The sequence below is a fragment of the Platichthys flesus genome, chromosome 4, assembly GCF_949316205.1.
Source record: "Platichthys flesus chromosome 4, fPlaFle2.1, whole genome shotgun sequence".
NCBI lineage: Eukaryota > Metazoa > Chordata > Actinopteri > Pleuronectiformes > Pleuronectidae > Platichthys > Platichthys flesus.
This window is the reverse complement of record NC_084948.1, coordinates 3,533,830-3,555,667: the sequence shown is the minus strand read 5'-3', so window position 1 is coordinate 3,555,667 and position 21,838 is coordinate 3,533,830. Positions and strand designations below refer to the sequence as shown.

The window sequence follows — 21,838 nt, the reverse complement described above, 5'->3', positions numbered from 1 at the left end:
TATTTCCTTTTAAATCCGTAGGAGCTTTGACAGATATAGTTCAATATCATGAGCAGAACATACCACTTGTTTGTTTCCCGTCGCTCTGAGGTGAGACACCCGGACCACTCTTGAATTGTCTGCCAATTCTGCTGAAAACTGATGATGGAGCAGAGATTTCAAGCATAACATCAGGAGCTTATTATTCTAAATTAATACACACACACAAACTCAATGGAAAGTTCAAGTGTGCATGAAGACCCAACCCTTTGGCTCACACACAGCTCAGAACAAACTTCACATGCTAATCACGTGAGGGAAACCTTCATACCCCACTCCAATCACACACACCCATATGAACACAAGGGCTGTAGGTGAGGGTGAGTTTGAATGGTTATTTGTTTCTGTATGTTGACACTGTGATTGACTGGCAACCAATCCAGGAAGTTCCCGTCTCTCGCCCTATGTCAACTAAGATCCCTTTACATTTTGACTTGCATTAACAGGAAAAACACAGATGGAACAACTTTTTTGACAACTGCCTCAAAGACCCACAGCAGCTGAATGAAGAGATTTCTGCTTTTCAAATGTTTTTGATTAGTACTTTGAGCAGAAGCAACACAATTCTGTTCAGTTGGATTTGTTAAGAATCGTCATTGTTGTGTCATTTTGCACAACACTCTTTACATAGTGAAGAATTACAGCGACCTTAAAGATGCGTTTGACATCACTACAAATCATCTAAAAAAGGGGAAAATCTTTACCTGATTTTACTTTCTTCTTCACAGACTTTCCTGAAAGTGTTGAGAGAAAAGTTGGGTTAGTTGAAATCTTTACATTTTCAACACAATAGAAGGAGTCTCCAGTAGTTTAAAAAACTCTTCTGACAAAATAAACACAATTTCATTTCATTATTTCTCTTGAATTATTATCTTATTTTGCTCTCGTGAAGTACTCAGTGTCAACAAGCCGAAAATGTTTTACTGCCCATTGTCATGTTTAGGAAACACCCCAACCGAAATAAATCATGCACACTTCACATGCATAACTAATATATTACAATGACCCTCCTGTTGTTGTGTGCCTCTGTCAACCAGTGTAGTTTCAGTCTACAGAAAAAAAAATCCACACTCGGAAGAGGTCACTGTTACCTTGAACTTGAACATTTGGGCTAAATGTGAAATGATTTTTCGAGTCATTCTTGAGATGTTGGCTTCACAAGAAACAGACAGACAACCTGAAAACATAATGCTTCCGGCCACTGGCTATTGCCAGTGCAGAGGCATAGGCATAAATATTCTTACAAGAGAATTGAACTGTTCTGTTGCATTACAAATGTGTTTTTGTCATAATTTTAAATATACAAACTGTGTTTAAATCAAAATTAAACTTTTACTACATATTACCTATGCTGCTCCATGAATCATCCCCAAAGAAATCCAGCACACTACCTTTGAGATAGACATCTTAGAGGAAAACAGTGCACATTAAACCACAGGTGGAAGTTAGAAATTGTTGACAACAATGAAGGCAGTGTATGAACTGCTCACTCCTGATTGGACACTGAGGTCAACCACCTTCTCTTGTTCCTCGAATCACAGTTCAAGCACCCAACATGTGGACTATTTGTCTACAGATTGAGGACAGGAGTGAACACGGGAAACCTTATCTTACATTTCAAAGAATGCCAACTAGATTCATCTAATCAATCATATTATTGGTCAGTGCAGCAAAGATTTATAAATTAGTTCAGATTTAAACATGCAAGTGGGTCAATATCACAACAGCATCAGTAACTTTCTTTCAACACTTCTAGATAATACAAACTTCTTCACCAGGTCATTCACAATTTGTTATTAAAGACATGCGGCACACGTAATTGTGTTTTTGAACTGTAAACTAAATGATATGACTCTGCTGTGATGAAACACATGAATGGTGCTTTATCTCATTTACTATCAAATTCATAAAATTTCTTTGGTTGAACATGGTTCATAATGCCACCTAGTGTGGACCTTGCAAGGCAAATGCTGACAGTCAATTGTTTGGGACATCTCTACATAATGAGATAAATATTTAAGGTATCTCCTTATAATCTAATCTGGGAAGGTCCATGATCAAACTGTGTCTCTTGGGACGCTCTCCATTTCGTATGACTTCTTACCCGGTGACCTCTGCAGGTGTGAGAGTCAAGAGGAGCTGGTACTCAGAGTCATGTCCTGCGAGGCTGAACTTCATTGCACACAGCCCTCTGCTGCCTCTGAGCTCTGAGAAAACATCACAGTGGTAGAAACCATGTTTGTAAAATATATAATATGTAACAATTCTTCATTTATCATGTCTAAAACGACCTACGTTAAATATTTTGCTGACTTTATTAGTTGCATTATCCAAAATGTTTCCACCAATATTCAAAACCAGAGAATCCCCCAATTTGTTTCAGTATAATGGCGCGTTTCATTATGGTTGCCTTGTACAGTTTTTCTCAGTTGTTAACACACAAGAAGCGAAAATTCGGCACAATTTGCAAAACCATCACTTCATGTACCAATCACTCGACCCAATTTGGCACTACTTCACACTCCCTTATCTGCATTAGACTCTGACTTTCATTCTTTACACTCTGATGTCAATTACACATCACATTGTTGTCAAAACACTACACACAATGTTCAGTTGTTGCACACACTTCTCAAGTAAAATCTCAAAGCATCAACCTACAACACACAAATACTCAAATCTCTAAACATTCAGGTCTGTTGAGCAATTTCACCTCATTTTCACAGTCGAACAGGAGACTGAAATTGTAGATATGGTTCATGAGAACAACTCAATCACACTCAGACAAATAAAAACTAGGATCCTGGCTGACCATGCTACATTTAGAAACGTCCAGACCGTCAGCCTCTCTACATTGGACCGTATTCTTCATAGGACTGCCATGTGGATGAAACAAGTGTTCAGGGTCCCATTTGAACGGAACACAGGCATGAAGGAGTTACAGTGAGAGTTTGTGCTTGTAAGTAGTATACCAACATTCAGCACTGACACATGCATGTATTGTACCTGTAATCCAATATTGTTCCTTTTCTACAGTGTAGCCTGTGTTGACCTCTCTGTGTCCATACTATAACTTGCATCCTCATGCTGTCTGTGTCAGCGGATCCAAGAGATAGATAGATAGATAGATAGATTACTTTATTCATCCCCGAAGGGAAATTAAGTCGTCATAGCAACCGGTACATTTGAATACAACAAAATACAATACAATAGAATAAAATAAAATAAAAAATATTGAGGTAGAAAGCCTCACACAGCTCATGTGTTGTACCAGTACATCTTTATTGATGAGGTGGGTATCAACTTGGTGAAGAGGAGGCGACGGGGCAGAAACCTCAATGGCCAGCGGGATATTGTGGAGGTCCCCGGCCAGCGTGTCCCGGGAACATCACAATGTGTGCTGCAATGAATCACCATGGAATCTTGCACCATCATACCCACCTAGGGGCCTATAACGCTGCCCGTCTCCTCGTCTTCCTGGATGGCCTGCATGACCTGCTGGTACCACCTGGTCAGATAGATGACCCACAGCGGATCGATCACGTTGTCATCTGGGACAATGTGAGCTTCCACCGGGCTGCTCAAGTGCGTGAGAGGTTCCAGGACCACCCACATTTTTCCGTTCTATACCTTCCACCTTATTCTCCTTTCCTGAATCCTATTGAGGAATTATTTTCCGCTTGGAGGTGGAAGGTATATGAACGGAACCCACAGGACCGAGTCCCACTGCTCCAGGCCATGGAGGAGGCTTGTGGCAACGTGAGTGTTGAGGCCTGTCAGCATTTTGTGTGTGAAGTTTTCAGCTGCCTGTGTGCAGTTTTGAGAAACCCTTTATTGTTTTGAAAAACGTGTGTTAACAATTGTGAAAAACTTCAATTTTTGTGAAGGGGGGGGGGTTGAGCAGGCCGGTTTACATTACTGTACTGTTCTCTGTGTGCACCGAAATAAACCTTTTTATGCTGCATATTTGTGTGCTGTTTTATGTTTGACTATGAAAAAAGTGGGCCTACACTGAGACATTTTACAAAAGGAGAAATGGCTCATTCTCCAGAGTCACTGTCATTCATATGGTGTGTTCCATTTTGATGATTGTGTTTTCAGTTTTGCACTACAGTGTGCTGTAAATGCTTGGTAGTGTGCAAGCAAATGCTTAGTTGTGTGTACTCAATGAATGGTATGTGTGTGTCAATTGAAAATATGGCTGTGTGTACCAAATGAAAACACGAGTTCCATTTTATGAAAAGGTAAGAGATTTGATGGCAAAGAGTCATCTTGCAAAGGGAGTGTCAGGTTTAGCATTTTGTGTGTGAGGTTTTCAGTTTTCTGTGTGCAGTTTTGAGAAAGCCGTTATTGTTTTGAAAAACGTGTGTTAACAATTGTGAAAAACTGTAAGAGATGATGCAAAGGTTATGAAGAAGAAGATTATGGACAATGGTGGTGAAGAGAACATCTCCCATGATCTCACACTACTTTCCAAAAATCATAAAATTGGTGCGTGATTCAACGATCTGTTTGCTCAGGCACCTTTCTAACTGACCTTCCTAAAAACCAAGAAGTATTTCTGTGGCCGCCATAATTTTAGTTTAAATTCTTCAAAGGATACCTAAAGAAGCGTCAATGCTTCCTCACTTATCTCCTTCGGCATTGGAAACATCGGACCATCCCCATGAAATGAAAGGAGAAAATGCAGCCCCACAATGTCACATCCAGTCAACAACAAACATATTGAACTTAAAGTTCACAATAGCATCATTACAACCAAACACAAATGAAAAAGTATTTTAACCCCCTGGTTGTGAAAAACACCCCCAAAAGATTTTATCCATGTATATTCCTTGTATTATTCCATGTGTTTAAATCTGTTGTATTGTTAATTCCTTTAGGTAATAATTAATAGTTACCTCTGTAAAAGATGAAAACATATTTTCTCAGGACCTGTATTTGTACTTTGGACCTGTGACTTTTTAGAACTCTCAGCGCACAGCCTCTAGCACAGAGTACTGTACATTTTGTGAGTACCTTCTGTTATAAACGCAGAGTGGAAGTAGAGATAGATTTTCTCTGCACCATGGTTCTCTTCTCCTATCTCCATACGGCTTCTTCTTTACATCTATCCGTGAACTCATGATGTATTCCATCAGGGTCAAGGAATAGTGGTTAGGATAGATAGACGATTATATGTACTTTCTGAACGCACCCCAGGGTCTTTTGTTCTGTATATAAGAGACCCCTAGTGGCCAAAGTTACATACCTGATTGAAAAGGAATCCAGTCAAGGAATTTGTTCACTTTAACAAATTCAGTCTCAGATGTTAAATAGGAATTAAAGTAAGAAGAAATGATGCTGCTCTTACCTGTTCAGTAAATCAGTGACCTCTGACCCCGGAAAATAACTGTGATTGGTGGAGAGAGAACAGTGAATGACACCTAGACCCACTGGTAGGGGTGGCGGGACAGGTTTACTCATTTCACACAAATGGAGTTTTTCTCTCTACTCGCTTCCAATCTTTACCCCAACATCTTTTGAATTTCACGCTGTGACTCTTACTCAACCGGTACAATTAACTATTGTTGTCCTCTACCGTCCACCAGGTTCTTTGGGAGATTTTCTGGAGGAATTAGACGTCCTCCTGTCAAACGTCCCAGAAAATGGCCCTGCACTTATCGTTCTGGGTGACTTTAACATCCAGACAGACCGTCATCTGACCTTTTACTTTTACTGTCTTCTTTCGCGCTCTCACTCAGTCCTTCCCCTCCTACTCACAAAGCCGGTAACCACCTGGACTATATTTTCACCAGAAACTGCTCAACATCTAACCTCACTGTAACCCCACTTCATGTCTCCGACCACTTCTTTATCTCTTACTCTCTCCCATTATCTCAAACTGACAACTTTAACACATCAACAGAGTCTGTACCTGTCCGTCGCAACATTCGTTCGCTCTCTCCTTCCTCTCTAGCCTCCTCTGTTTTATCAGCCCTCCCTTCCACTGACTCTTTCTCACTCATGCATCCTAACTCTGCCACTGACATTCTCCTTTCTACTCTGTCCTCCTCTCTTGACTCTCTCTGTCCTCTTACGTCACGACAGGTCCGCAAGTCTCTCCCAGCTCCGTGGTTGTCTGACTCGGTGCGTGCCGTCAGAGCCACTATGCGAGCATCAGAAAGGAAATGGCGGAAATCTAAACACCTGGACAACCTGCTAGCTTATCAGTCTCTTCTCTCCTCTTCTTCTGCCTCTATTTCCACAGCCAAAAGCACTTTTTACCAAACTGCAATTCAAGCCTCATTTTCTAACCCCAATAAACTCTTCTCCATCTTTTCCAACCTCCTCAACCCTCCCAGTCCCCCTCCTCCTTCCTCTCTTCTACCAAGCCACTTTGTCAACTACTTAACCAAAAAGATAGATGACATACGCTCTTCATTTTCTGATCCTCCTTCTATAACCACACTTCCATCAACTTCATCTTCATCCCCTTCGCTCTCCTCTTTCACCCCCCTGTCTCCCAATCAAGTTCTGACCTTGGTAACCTCCGCCCTTCCGACCACCTACCCCCTTGACCCCATCCCTTCTCGCATTCTCCAGTCTATTGCCCCTGACCTTCTTCCTTTTCTTACCCATCTAATCAACACTTCCCTGTCAACTGGCTGCTTCCCTAATTCTCTGAAGGAGGCAAGAGTAAATCCTCTCCTAAAGAAACCCACTCTGGACCCGTCTGAAGTAAATAACTACAGACCTGTCTCTCTCCTTCCCTTTGTTTCCAAAATTCTTGAGCGTGCTATCTTTAATCAACTTTCCTCCTATCTTAACCACAATAATCTTCTTGACCCTCACCAGTCTGGTTTCAAGGCAGGTCACTCAACTCAGACTGCCCTCCTTGCTGTCTCTCAGCAGCTTCACACTGCTAGAGCAGCCTCTCTCTCCTCTGTCCTCATCCTTCTAGAACTCTCTGCTGCATTCGACAGAGTGAACCACCAGTTCCTTATTTCCTCCCTTCAGGACCTCGGTGTCTCAGGCTCTGCTCTCTCCCTGCTCTCTTCCTACCTCATTGATCGCACTTATAGGGTAACTTGGAGAGGATCTGTGTCTGAACCTTGTCCCCTCACTACTGGGGTCCCTCAAGGTTCTGTCCTTGGTCCTCTCCTCTTCTCTTTGTACACCAACTCCCTCGGCTCTGTCATTCACTCACACGGCTTTTCCTACCATAGCTATGCCGATGACACCCAACTAATCCTGTCTTTTCCCCGATCAGAAACACAGGTAGCAGCACGAATCACTGCCTGTCTGACCGACATCTCTCAGTGGATGTCTCAACACCACCTGAAGATTAACCTTGACAAGACTGAACTACTTTTCCTTCCAGGGAAAGACTCTCCCATCCACGACCTGACTATTAACTTTGACAACTCTGTGTTAACCCCCACTCAGACGGCTAGGAACCTGGGCGTAACACTCGACAGCCAACTCTCCCTTACTGCCAACATTACTGCAACAACACGGTCCTGTAGATTCATGCTGTACAACATCAGGAGAATACACCCCCTTCTCACTCAGAAGGCGGTGCAGGTTCTGGTCCAGGCTCTGGTCATCTCACATCTAGATTACTGTAACTCCCTCCTGGCAGGTCTACCTGCTACTGCCATCCGACCTTTGTAGCTCATCCAGAATGCAGCAGCTCGACTGGTTTTTAACCAACCTAAATTCACTCACACTACTCCTCTCCTCCGCTCCCTTCACTGGTTACCAGTGGCTGCTCGCATCCGGTTCAAAACACTAGTACTTGCGTACCATGCTGTGAACGGATCCGGTCCAGTCTACATCCAGGACATGGTCAAACGTTACACCCCACCCCGTTCACTCCGCTCTGCTTCGGCCAATCAGCTCGTTGCTCCCTCACTGCGAGCTAAACACTCATCAAAAACACGACTGTTTTCCATCCTGGCTCCTAAATGGTGGAATGAGCTCCCAACTGACATCCGGACATCAGAAAGTCGACACATCTTCCGCCGAAAACTAAAAACACACCTCTTCCGACTTTACCTTGAATTAAAACAAAAAATTAAAAAAAAACACTAACAACTTTTTGAAACTAACACTTTAGTAGCACTTAAATGGCACTTACTTATAGCACTTTGTAGTTTTGCTTTATTTGAAGAAATTGTACTTTCTTGATTCTTGTCGTCCTTGGTATGTACCCTCGGGTTTGAATGCACTTATTGTAAGTCGCTTTGGATAAAAGCGTCAGCTAAATGAAAAGTACTGTAATGTAATGAATGACGTTCCTTCTGGTAAATCCCATGTGACTGCGATGTCCTCCATTGTTGGATGCAGAGGGAATCTCAGCAACTGTTTTATACGATTTATACGACTATCCATGATTTAATATTATTATCTATTGACTTGCCACTTCTGATGATGTACAACCAGCAACCAGTGCATGACAATAAAAAACCAATATATACATCATCATGCGGCGCATATCATCCTGCGGTGCACATCATCACATTACTCTTTTTTTTTTATTAAAATGAATCAAATTAATAAGAAAACTGCAGGATATGCGCTGCCCGCAGGATACGCGCACATCTTGCGGCGCACATAAATAAACAATATATGTAAAAAATATATATATACATTTTTTTATTTTTTTTATTTTTTTTTTCTCAACACAGGCTGTTTGTGTGAACTCATATCTGAGTGAGAGCCACAAAAGTAGTATTGAGGACAATACATGACTTAAGGGTAAATAAATGGAGAAATAAATACATTAAAAAAAATAAGGAAATTAAAACAGTAACAATGTATAAATAAATGTCTTAAATATATTTCCACGTATATTTATTTCCACTTTTGAATATTTCTGTATCTCTGTGTCCGTACTAAGTGACTTCATGTACTGATCAGGTCCCGATAACTGGTGATGAGTGTTTATTAGTATGAGTGTTTATTCTCTAGTGAGAGCAGAGAGGAGGAGGACACAGAAACTCCAGTTCGGAACAAACCAGCTGCAGCTTCTGCTCTGATCATGATGCAGCTGAGACCAGAGAAACTCTTTCACTGTTCATCTCCAAAGTCACTGACCGGATGCTTCACTTGAACGACCTCTGCTCTAACTGCAACTATAACTCTGGAGAAAGTCCAGACCCAATTCTGCGGACATCCTCCAGTTTTCATGTCTGAAAACAACAACTATGGATATCAGTCTCTTAAATGTGACCCCATTTTCTCAATTAATTATTCTGTGAAAAGTCAGTGAAAATATAAAAAACGAAAAATGCAAAGTCAAAGTAATGGTAAAGAAAGAGAAAAAAGTCCTGGATCCACACCAACATTTAATGGGTTCTTCAATGACACATACCATATGCTTCTGCCAAGTTTGGTTGAAATATTTCCAGTAGTTTTTGCACAATATGCTTACAAACAAACAAACAAACAGACAGGGGTGAAAACATAACCTCCATGGCAGGGGTAACATTCATTACATTTACTAACAAGTGTTTTTCTAAACAGTCGTCACATTTTCAAAACTCTAAACACGATTAGCACAACATCGGTCCTTTGTGGCCATACCATTCACACATTTCATGTTGTTTTCACACAATATGCAGTCAGTGAACACATTTGTATAATGCTTACATTTTCTTAACAGACAAGCTATACCTCCAAACAAAATTATGGATTGTTTTTGTATTATTTACAAATGTTAACACACAACATCCCACAATTGCAAACACAATATTACAAACCTTAGATACAGTATAAAAACCTCTGCTTCTGTAATACAGTAATATCAGTTCTAAAACAATATATCTCAGCTGATAATAAACAAACAATTGAATAATTGACACATAGCTGATGTATGTTGGGTATATTGGGTCAACCACAGCTGATTCCACTCTGGCTTAGAATCAATGGCATTACTAAAAGGAGGACTTTGAGGAGTGATTTTTTCGGAAACAGAAACCGAAAAAGATGTCTGGACGAGGAAGAGTTAGAGCAAGGGGTCCAGGGAGAAGAGCAGGCCCAGTGAGAGGAGCAGTGAGAGGTGTAGTAGTGAGAGGAGCAGGAGTAGTGAGAGGAGCAGGAGTAGTGAGAGGAGCAGGAGTAGTGAGAGGAGCAGAAGAAGTGAGAGGAGCAGGAGTAGTGAGAGGAGCAGGAGAAGTGAGAGGAGCAGGAGTAGTGAGAGGAGCAGGAGAAGTGAGAGGAGCAGGAGTAGTGAGAGGAGCAGGAGTAGTGAGAGGTGCAGGAGAAGTGAGAGGAGCAGGAGAAGTGAGAGGAGCAGGAGTAGTGAGAGGAGCAGGAGTAGTGAGAGGAGCAGGAGAAGTGAGAGGAGCAGGTCCAGGGAGAAGAGCAGGCCTAAGAAGAGCAGGCCTAAGGAGAGGGCAAGGTAGAGGTATAAGAATGCGTGGTGGTGGCATTCTAAGGGCTACAAGGTCAGTGGTGAGTGATGGAATTCGTGCCACTATCATTGACCATGTGATAAACCACGGTCTTTCACTAAGGGAGGCTGGTGAAAGAGTACAGCCCAATTTGGGGCGGTCAACGGTTGCGTCAATTATACGCATCTTTCAACAAACCAACAGGTAAGTTTGCATTTTACATGGATTGTTTCTATTCTCACTTGACATGACGCCATACAGTAATGCATATGTTGATTTTTTTTGTCCCTCAAAAGAATGCAACGTCTTCCTCCCTCTGGGGGAAGAGGTAAGCTCCTAAATCATCAACAAGAGCTTGCCATAGTAGATATGGTTGTTGCAAATAACGCAATTAAACTGCATGAGATTCAAAGCAGAATTTTGGAGGACCAAGAGATATTTCACAATATCAATAGCATCAGCCTCGCAACCATTACGCGGACATTGTCCAAACACAGAGTGCGGATGAAACAGCTCTACACTGTTCCCTTTGAGAGGAACAGTGAGCGAGTCAAGGTGCTACGACAACAATATGTCCAGGTATAGTGTGTATATTCAATTCAATGTACAGTTCTATAAGCTTTGCACATCAAGTAGGTAACCTACTCAGTAATAGGTTACAGTACTGTATGGTATATAGTACTATAATGGCATGATTTACATACATTTTGTTTCAGAGAGTTATGGAATTGGAGGCCAACCAGGCCCCTCATGAATTCGTAATGTGGATGAGGCAGGATTTAATCTGGCAAAAAGGCGTCGACGTGGAAGAAATGTCATTGGAAAAAGGGCCACAGTTGATGTTCCTGGACAGAGAGGTGCAAATATCACTATGTGTGCGGCAATTTCAAATGCAGGATCACTCCTCCACAAATGTCAGGTTGGACCTTACAACACCGAGCGCCTCCTTGCTTTTCTCGATGATCTCCACCAGCGCCTGGTTCCAGAGCAGGATCAGGAGGGTGAAAACAGGAGGACCTTCGTTATCACCTGGGACAACGTGGCCTTCCATCACTCACAAGCAGTTACAGCATGGTTTGAGGTCCACCCAAGACTGATTCGTCTATTTCTTCCACCCTATTCACCTTTCCTCAACCCCATAGAGGAGTTCTTTTCTACATGGAGGTGGAAAGTCTATGACCATCAGCCACATGACCAGTTGTCCCTCCTTGAAGCCATGGATGCTGGCTGCAGGGACATCACAGTTGATGATTGTCAAGGGTGGATCAGGCATTCCAAGCGGTTTTATCCAAGGTATATCGCCTTGGGTAACATCAGATGCGATGTGGATGAAAACTTGTGGCCTAACCCTGAAGATCGCAGGGATTAGATAAAGGAATTTTGTGCTTTTTTTTAGTTCTCCCTTTTTACTGGGCTTTTTGGTGTTGCTTTTTTGTTCATGGATATTTTGTTAACTTTAAACAATACTGTAAAACGTTTTCTGTTGTATCATACTGTAAACAGTATTTCTACTATACCTCCTGTAGTAAACAGTAAAGAAAAAAAAACTGATTCGCTTTTTACTGGAATGCTTTTGAATGTGAACATTACATGTGGATATACAGTACAGTTCCCAACCAAAAAAATTGGCGTAAAAAACAGTGGATTGCATGTTTTGCATGCAAATACCTGTAAAACTGAAACAAAAAAAGTCTATGCAGTTTTGGTAATGTCCACAATAGCCAGTATTTTGAAACCTGGTGTACTTTGATTGGCTGCATGTTCCTTGTGAAGTGAAAACAGGAGTTATTCTTTGAAAGAATAATTTCATTTTGAGTCAGATGTCCAGTGTTTTGGTAAAGTTAGTGTGTGCAGAGAAAGATGTCTTCTATTTTGAAATGAAGAGTTAGTATATAGTTAACAAAATGTGCTTTTGAGAAGAAAATGATCTATTTGGCCAATTGTGTTTTGTAGGTGTAAGTCTGTGTTAAGAGTTTAGAAAAAGTATTTTAAGTATAGGTAAGCGCTCGTTAGCGATGGAAAAAAACTGTAATTTAGCTGACGCTTTTATCCAAAGCGACTTACTGCATCAACATCTACGAGGGGCCATTTGAGGGGTTTAGTATCTTGCCCAAGGACACTTCGGCATGCAGATGGGGAAGATTGAGGATTGAACTGCCGACCTTCTGGTTGGAGGACGACCACCCTACCCCTCAGCCACATTCACGTAAAACAGAGCATAAAATGAAAAGGGAAAACATGATAGAACAGGCCTTTATTGTTGAGACAAATTAAATGCTCTTAAATGGGCACCTATATGATACAAAATCCTCAGAGCCCCATGGCGTCTTTCTGCACATGGCAACCCAACAGTGTGTTTCCAGCTTCCACGCCCTCTGATGGTACTGGAAAAAAATACAAAGAGAAACACAATACAAGTCATCAGAAGCTGATGTTATCCGGTATATATTGTTAAAAACAACATATCAGCTCTTAATATTGTGATTGTTACCATTCTGTGCACGGAGCCAGGACACAGCCTTCATAGCCAGAAGCTCCCACTCTGGCTTAGCATCCATCTCGAAGCCATGAAGCCAGATCAGAGCAAGAATGGTGGCCCACACTTCCTGGTTCACCTATTTCAGCAAATCAAAAAGAAAATCATACAGAAAAGGTACAACACAAGAGAGAAAAACCAAAAGATCAAACATACATGAGAGTTTCAAATGGGGAAATAACACCATCAGGGACCATCAGGCTGTTTCTGAACAACTTAATGCAACATCATGATAAGAGATTTAGATGTATAAAGTTAAATGTCTAATGCAGACGGGTGGTCACGATATAATATCACTGCATTATTTTAAAACAAGAACCCATTATTAATTTGTCTTATTATTTTTGACAGTAACTCACAGCTGAAGGCTTTGTGTTCTCCACCTCCTCGCTGGTCTTTCCCACAGCAGCAGCCAGAGCCGGATCAAGCAGCCAGCAGCCAGACGCCTTCTGCAGAGAGACCAGCTGCATTAAAGGGTCTCTGGGTGGCTGCTTTGATTGAGCCTGAATTGAGACTGAAGAAAGAATTATAAGAATATCTATCCATTTCATCCCATAGCTACATCACTTAATTATTGAGGTTTTCATATGATTTTTTTTCCATCAAGATCCATGAATTACTCTCTGAAAAATTAGCGAAAGTGTTGAAAAACGCCTCTTAATGTTAATGAAAGAGAAAAAGTATTTTTGGATCCACTCCCTGATCTGGATCGGGAATTTAACATGTTCTTCCTTAGACCGGAGAGGTACGGAGCCCCCCAGGGGACAGGGGGAAAAAAAAAAGCTGGGTAAAAAAAAAAAAAAAAAGGACGGGGTTTTGCGAGATCCCGAGAAACTTTTGCGAGATCCCGAGATAGTTTTGCGAGATCCCGAGAAACTTTTGCGAGATCCCGAGAAACTTTTGCGAGATCCCGAGGTAGTTTTGCGAGACCCCGAGAAACTTTTGCGAGACTGGTCACGGACCCGCTGCTGCTGTCATGGAGGAGCAGTCGGTCCCGCAGTGGGGAGGAGAGAAGCAGAGAAATTCCTGAATGAAATTCCTGCATGAAATTCCTGCATTAAAATAATGAATCATGACAGTTTGGATGATTTGAAATGGTTGTTTATTATACGAGCGCTGAGGCGGGGGCCCCGCTGCTCCTCTGACAGCAGCAGCGGGTCCGGTACCGGAGGAGCGGGTCCGGTACCGGAGCGGCGGGACCTGCTGCTCCTCCGGTACCGGAGCTCATTGACCGGTCTCGCAAAACTATCTCGGGATCTCGCAAAACTATCTCGGGATCTTGCAAAAGTTTTGCAAAACTCCGTCCTCTTTTTTTTTTTTCACCCAGCTTTTTTTTTTTTTCGTGTCCCCTGGGGGGGCTCTGTAAAGAGGCGGTGGACTAGTGGCAGAAACTTGGACTATGGGCAGAGAAGGTCTCTGGTTAATCTCTGGTTCAACTCCACGGAGAGACAACAAAAGACGAACCTGGATCTGTCCAAAAATCCAAGAGTCTCCCTACCCTGTCTAGTGCCCCTGAGCAAGGCACCTTACTCCCCCAACATCTGCTCCCCGAGCGCCGTACATGGTCGCTCACTGCTCTGTGTGTCCTGCACCAGATGGGTCAAAAGCAGAGATTAAATTTCCCTACATGCATGAGTGTGCCTTTGCATGTCTGTGCATGTGTTTGGGACTAATAAATGCATCTTAATCTTAATCTTAATCTTAGGTCATTCACCAGCCCTCACATACACTGAACTCTGCAGATTCTCTTCATTTTCTCCAGAGAAGGTGTATATGTGAACGCAAATGTCCAAGTGAGAGGCTCCATAGTTTCTGTCCTCCTATTATAATGTCTGTAGAAATCCAGAAGAAGACATAACCCCCTTGCTGTAATGATTCACATGTTGTTGCCTGATCAAAAAGGCCCACAAAAGGCTACAAAAGGCATTAGTCTACTCACTAGAGGCTACTACAGGGATACAGTCTGATGAAGGTGTCTTTCAATGCAAAGAGTAAATATGAACAAATAGAATCATAAATGGATGTTTGGCAGGTGTATGCACTGGTCTACTTACAAGTGGAATCACACATGTCGAGGGACATCTCAACTTGTTCCTTGGAAGCTCTCATTCCGTCCGGAGTGGATTTTTGTCTCGACATACTTTTGAGCTTCATGTTAATATCAGTAAACACGCTGCCAGACTTTACTTTAGGCCTTGCTGCCATTGCACAAGCTGATGGGAGAGCAGAGTAGTGTCACAATAAATCCACTGGTAATGGTTTGTGATCTCACCCAGCATAATGGTATAGGTCTTTAAAGGGATATTTCACAGAAAATGAAAAATCACTCATTATCTAGTCATCACTATGCCGGTTGAAGGGAGAGTGAAGTGTTTGAGTCCACAAAACCCTGGACTTTTTGTTATGGCCATTTGTTATGGCTAAAACAATTTTTGACCATCAAATTCTAATCAGGTCTTTTAGTCCAAGTGAACATTTTTAGCTAATTTGACTTTATTATCTCAGAGTTCCCGAGATACTATGTTTATGAAAGTGAAGAGACAAGCAGCAATACAAGCTTTACATAGATTTACTGTAAAAAATAAAAATGTCACTGTGTGTGTTACTTACATTTTTTCGCCCTTAAATTACATGCCTGTCGCTGCATGAGAGCTGTGAGAAATAAGAAGTTTGAGGTTAAGTGAACAACATGAGAATTAGTGAACAATAAATAGTGAGGAAACTACTGGTTTCTGAGCACATTTATAACTCACAATAACAACTTAAGTAACAATAAGTACTTAAAATAGTCAAGTTGTTCAAATATATTGAATATAACATAATATAATAAATATATGTGGGCATATGAACATATCAGCAAATGCGCACATACAAACACACTGAGCACAGTTAGAAATCGAGTTCTTATGTAACCAATTATGAACCAATGGCAGGGGATGCGCGAGAACAAATTCAACCTCCATGGGCTCCACCACAGAAGGATGGAGATGTTATTTGAAACAGCATAGTAGGCAGAGATGGTCAAAAGCTCTTGGATCTTCAGACTCTTGGTATCTGTTTGTCCTTTGCCATTTGCTTACCAGGTGTTGGAACAGGTCTCCGCACCAGAGGTCCTCTTATCGGCTCGCCATTGCCTTTGTTGACGGCAATGAAGGCCGTGGAGGAGCTGCTCACTCCTGATTGGAGACTGAGCTGCACCACCTTCTCCTTCACTCCTCCATCTTGCTGTCCTCTGTGTTCTTTCTCCTCTGTCTCTAGGGAGCGGATCAGAGTCCGAGCACCCAACCTGTGGACTGTTAGTCTGCATACAGGAGAGTGAACACAGAACTAAAACATCAGATTACTACTCAGTATATATACATGACAGTTATATCATTACTGCTACACTTCTAACTAATGAGCTACAAAAAGCCAGTGGTGAACATCAACTCGAGATTTTCTTATATTAATATTAAGAGTTTGATTCCTATGGTAAGATAAATAAGGTTCTTTATTGATAGAAATGTGTCGCCCACTGTGATGAAACAAGTCAAATTCATAGATGAATAATACTATCAAGTATTTTTGTTTGTGTGTCTATCAGTAAATGACACATAGCAGGTGCATTTTTTTGTTGTATTAAAAACAATCCTGTTTTTTCTATATTAATGATTAAACTCAGACGTTGTACCCATTGTCCTCTGGAGGTTTGAGAGAGAAGTGAAGCTGGTTCTGAGAGAGATGACCTGCCAGGCTGTACTTCACCATCACAGAGCCCTCTGCTGCCTCTGAACTCTGAATTATATAAAGAATTGAATATAATACATGGTGTTTCCACTTACAAACATTTTTTATTTAGTATTTCATGTAAGAAGTGTGCTGCACCCACCTGTCCGGTGAGTTGGGCATAAATCAGTGACCTTTGACCCTGGAAAAGGGCTGTGATTGGTGGCGAAAGAACAGTCACAGAAACTCCTGTTGGCAAATCCCATGTGACTGAGATGTCCACCACAGCTGGCTGCAGAGCAAATCTCAGCGACTGCATCACCTGATGGGGAAAATACAGTTTTCAAAAGTAGGAACAAAAACTGAAGCTACTTTCAGACATTCGCTGAACTCCAGAGATCCTCCAGATATTCTATGATTCTGCCAGTCCCCTAGAAAAAGTCTGCAGACAACAAAAGATCCTCTGCAGGATTCACCATAAGATGTCAGGAGACCTTTTGGTGATAAGGACCGACACCAGTGTTGATGTGCTGATTAATGCATCATGTCCTGACCTTACTGAAGCCATGATTTGTATTGAGTTGTTTCAGCAGTGTGTAACGCAACAGTTTTCCCATGTTTAATGTCTTTCTTACTTTAGGTTGCATCCTATCAGCCCCTGTGATGAACTGAGCGTGACCTCCTCCTTCCTTGGCCAACCCATTGATAAGAGCAGAGCTGGCCCCTTCCCCGATCCCAAAAGAGAAACACCTACAACACAGTAGTTAAGTGTTTAACACAGACTGCATTGCAACATGGGACACACTGTGAGCACGACTCTGTGGATTCACCTGTGGGAACCTGAATTCTTCTTCACCAGATCGATCACTTCTTTGGTGTTTGACACTTCTCCGTCAGTGAAGACAAAAACCTGAGGTGGAGAGTGTACACAGGAGTTACATACCAGCACACCCAGTAACATGCTGAGTCATCAACGTAGTTCTGTGAGAGCACTGTTAAGATGCCTCTGTAGTAACACAACTGTTTTTTATGGCGGAGTCAAATACAATGATCATAAGTATGAGCGTCAAACACACAGTCCGGTTGGTTCTGATTTGTATGTGCCATTTAAATATTGGGAATTCGGTTCTGATGGTATGCTATAGTCTTAAACTATGTTGATGACATGCATGTTAAACACAATGGAGGACAAAAAAAAATTACAAAAATATGTTGTGATGAAAGGCAATTTCTGTATTTCTGAAGAAGTGAATTGATTTACTTTAACATTTATTTATTAATGTATTTCTACATTTATAAAAAAATATATATATATATTTATTTGTCAATACGATCATTATAAGGTGGGGTTAACTCAGTGTACAGACGGATTGGTTAAAGCAGTGTGATCATCAGATCTACAACATGTGTCTTGAGTGTTCCAGTATAGGCTGGAACAAACATAGAAATACAGTAATAGCCTTATCATTTATACTTCTGACATTTTTTTATTCGTTGGTGTGTCAGTGTGTGTGTGTACGTGTGAGTGAGTTACTTGTCTAGGTTGATTCGAAATGCAGGTCTGGCTTAAAATATGTGTGAGGGGCTTGAGAATCTCTGTTCCTCCCAGATTTGCCTGCATCGCTTCGACTTTCTTCAGAGCGTCTTCTAAGTTCTTCTCACTGTACTCCACACTCTTTCTGTGATTAAACACGTACATGAACACATGTAAAGACACATGCACAAACAAGCATTAACAACAAGGACAGGGGGAAATCTGTTGTGTGTGGTTGAGTGACTTACGGGAAGATGTGTTCAAAGCTGGAGCCGAAACTGTAGATGTTGAAGTAGCAGCCCATTGGTAAGCTCTTCAACAGGAGCAGTAGAGTATCCTGAGGGAAGCAGACACAAGATGGTGAAGGTAACTGTGTGTGAGACACTATGAAAAGTTTAATGACAGAGTTTACACTCGCTGAATACCCTGGCACTGGCAATTCGAGTTTCTTGCCGCTTGCCATTACTCATTGGACAACCCATACTCCCAGATCGATCCAGTAGGAGGATAAACTCTCCACGTGAGGTGAGTGAAGACATCACAGACTGAGGGAAATCAGGGTACAGGCTCAGCATCAGGACTGGATCGCCCATCAGACTCCCTGAAACATAATTTATTCCAACACGTGTAAGTAAGTTGGAAGACGAGGATGACTGACTTTACTATTGTGCAAAGTAACAACCTGACTCGTTTTCACTCACCTGGTTTGGCAGACACCTGTCCTGCCTCCACCACAGCAGTGGGCTTGTGAGCATCTCTGTAATAAATCAGCAGCTCAACATCTCTGTCAAACTTGTGTCCTGCAGCCAACTTGACCTGCAGTTCACAAAGCACACTTAGTTATATTTGTAGCTCTCAGTGCTGAGAAACAACCACACACAGTGGAGAAGTGAGCAGTCTACCTACCGTGGCCTGGGTCTGCTCTGTGTTGACGTACTGGAGAGGCTCCAGAGAGCAGCAGGACTCGACTTTGGAGATTGGACGAGGAGATGACACTCGGACAGAAAACGACAGACTGTAGGGAACCAGAGAGGCTGGAACAGAGGTCACCTGCACACCAGCACCTTCAGAACCTTAAGTTAGAAATTAAAAAAAAATGATTGCATTACATTTAGGCAAAACCTCAGTAATAGGCACTGGGCAAACTAAAACAAAAAATTCTGGTGGCTATTCGAGGATGGACATGTATAGCCATTAAAGGGATAGTTCACAGAAAAATTTAGTTTCACTCATTATCTACTCACCACTATGCAGATGGAGAGGTGGGTGAAGGGTTTGAGTCCATTTGACCAAATTCCAAGTTATGTAAAAACACAGAGCCACACACTACACTATATCAGGCCTCTTTTATAGTACTACTGGGGCAGCTATGGCTGAGGAGGTAGAGAAGGTTGTTGGTTCGAATCCTGGCTCCTCAATTGTGCATTCCACTGTGTCCTTATGCAATATACTGAAGCCCAAATTGCATGAAAGGTTTGCCTAAAGAGTTGCTGAGTGCATAATAGATGAATGAAACTTATGCTATACAACGCATTTAGTGGTTGGAATGACTGGAATAGAGCTCTGTAAATACAGGCCATTTGCATTAATGCAGACATCATGTCACATGGAAAATATGACTGTTGCAGTAAATCCCAGGTTTAGTGGGATGATGTTTAAATGGTTCAAAGTGCTGGCTGGGTTTCCTACCCTGAGGTTCGTAGCGAGGGTTTAGCACAGCAGGCAGACAAAACCTCAGCCCGTCATCCGCCTGCACAGCCAGCTCAGTGACGTACTCCAGCCTGACGGAGGCGCTCTCTCCTGGAGGCAGACTGCCCACACTCAGAGTGAATATATCTGGACTCTGCTCGCTCTCCTCAAACAGGAAGGCCTGCTGACCGGAGCTCAGCGCATCATCATACTCCTCACGAGCCTGAAGACACAGACACAACACACCTGAGCTCTACTCACTCTTTTATCTTTAGGATCCATCAGACTGAGTGAGACGTCACTGTCCAGCTCACCTTCTGTTTCTCCTTCACCTCAGCTACAATCTGTGTCTGTCCAATCTGAGCACTGAAGTGACAGACAGCAGCGTCTCCAGGCAGAGGGAAGACGAAAACAGCCTCCAGAGGTTTGTCCTCCTTGTTCTCGTAGTTCAGAATGGAGACCACTGTCGCCACATGGTCCCTCACCTCCAGCTCCACCTCAATGCTCTTCAGGGGAACTGAGCGAGAAACACAGTGAACAATGAAAACAATATTGTTATGTGACACAACGTTAAGCTTCCTGAATTGCTGGATCTCCTAAAGCATTAAACTGTATATTATACTTTCATGTTTACAGATTCAAAAAGTTTGAAGCCCTTTTCTGCCACCCTCAAGCCCCAAAGCACACACTTGCATTGACCGTTTGTATAAAGTAAACATGAGTTGTGTTGTATGACAGCTGTGTACCTGGCTCATTGTTGGTATTAAGTAGACCACAGTATCTCACCATCATGTCAGTTCACTGGTAACACGATCAAGGTAGTTATTCCTGTATAAAATGTAATGTTAAAAGTGTAACAGACAGTAAAACAAGATGCAGTGTACAACAGAGAATCTGAATTATATATATGCATTATATGTCATAAATTGTACCATCTCCACCTTACTCACCATAGAAGTAGATTAAAAAAGACTAACAGCAACGTGTAATTTACATAATTACTTGTGTATGTAGGCAGACATGATGGAACACTGAAGTGTGTTTTGAAAGTCAGTATGACACTGTCCTTTGTAAAGGTGACACTGTTCACCTGGTGTATTATACACCTGAAGTACATCATACAGTAGGTTTACTACACTGTACGTAACATCCTGACCTATAAGTACAGAAGACTATAGACAGTCAATAAAGACTATTATATTTAACATGTAAAAACCGTAGCAGATGCCTACCTCTACAGAGAAGTTGTATCCGGTGCAGTCGGAGGCCACAGTAGGAAGTAAAACACGGAAGAATGCTGCTTGAATATAAGCTCTCAAAACAAAGACACGCCCCTGTTTGTGAGGCCATGTATTGTCCATAGTGAGCAGGGGGAGGAAACATTTACTATCAGAAGAGACACTTTGCCCCCTCTTCTGAGCGAGTGGGCGGGGTCAGTGCCCCGAGACCGGTCAGCCCGCCACACACACACACACACACACACACACACACACACACACACACACACACACACACACACACACACACACACACACACACACACACACACACACACACACACACACACACACACACACACACACACACACACAGTGTTAACGCTGTCCTGGGACTCACACACGCACATATATATCACAGAGCAGGCCCTAGAACACATGATAGAGACGTTCTTTTGTTTTTTAGTCTTCATTACTTCATTCAATTATATCAGATATCAGTATTGAGGTCATCACTACAGTGGCCCAGAGAAAAAAAAAGTAAATGGAGGCAACATCATTGCAGCACAGACAGGTATTTATGACGCAGCCAAATACTTGTGACTCAGCCACATTATCACAAAACATCAAGGTGTTTCCAGGGGACAATAAAACGTGTTGAACATTGCTGGAATACTTTAGTCTGAGCTCTCAGGGCCACCCTAGATGACTGAAGTGAGCCAATATCAGTGGCCAAAAA

General features: G+C 42.1%; 1 protein-coding gene across 2 annotated transcripts; it reads right to left on the bottom strand.

Annotated features, from left to right (window-relative positions):
* Positions 1 to 12,655: 12,655 nt before the first annotated feature.
* LOC133951940 (von Willebrand factor A domain-containing protein 5A-like) lies at positions 12,656 to 21,213 on the bottom strand. 2 transcript variants are annotated; one of them, XM_062386198.1, is made up of 19 exons: positions 21,115 to 21,212; positions 20,629 to 20,710; positions 20,197 to 20,399; positions 19,883 to 20,105; positions 19,100 to 19,266; positions 18,895 to 19,009; positions 18,619 to 18,794; positions 18,442 to 18,530; positions 18,194 to 18,338; positions 17,490 to 17,569; positions 17,295 to 17,409; positions 16,823 to 16,981; positions 16,625 to 16,728; positions 16,035 to 16,255; positions 15,565 to 15,606; positions 15,009 to 15,167; positions 13,314 to 13,468; positions 12,910 to 13,033; positions 12,656 to 12,802 (listed from the first exon to the last, which is right to left on the bottom strand). In XM_062386198.1, exons 2-19 carry the CDS (start codon positions 20,672 to 20,674, stop codon positions 12,729 to 12,731), a joined length of 2,397 nt encoding a protein of 798 aa, XP_062242182.1. In that variant the 5' UTR covers positions 20,675 to 20,710; positions 21,115 to 21,212; the 3' UTR covers positions 12,656 to 12,728. The 2 variants fall into 2 exon arrangements, 1 of the variants encoding a protein (XP_062242182.1); XR_009920504.1 differs by lacking the exon at positions 12,656 to 12,802 and having other exon boundaries at positions 12,982 to 13,033; positions 13,314 to 13,403; positions 21,115 to 21,213.
* Between the last annotated feature and the right edge of the window lie 625 nt (positions 21,214 to 21,838).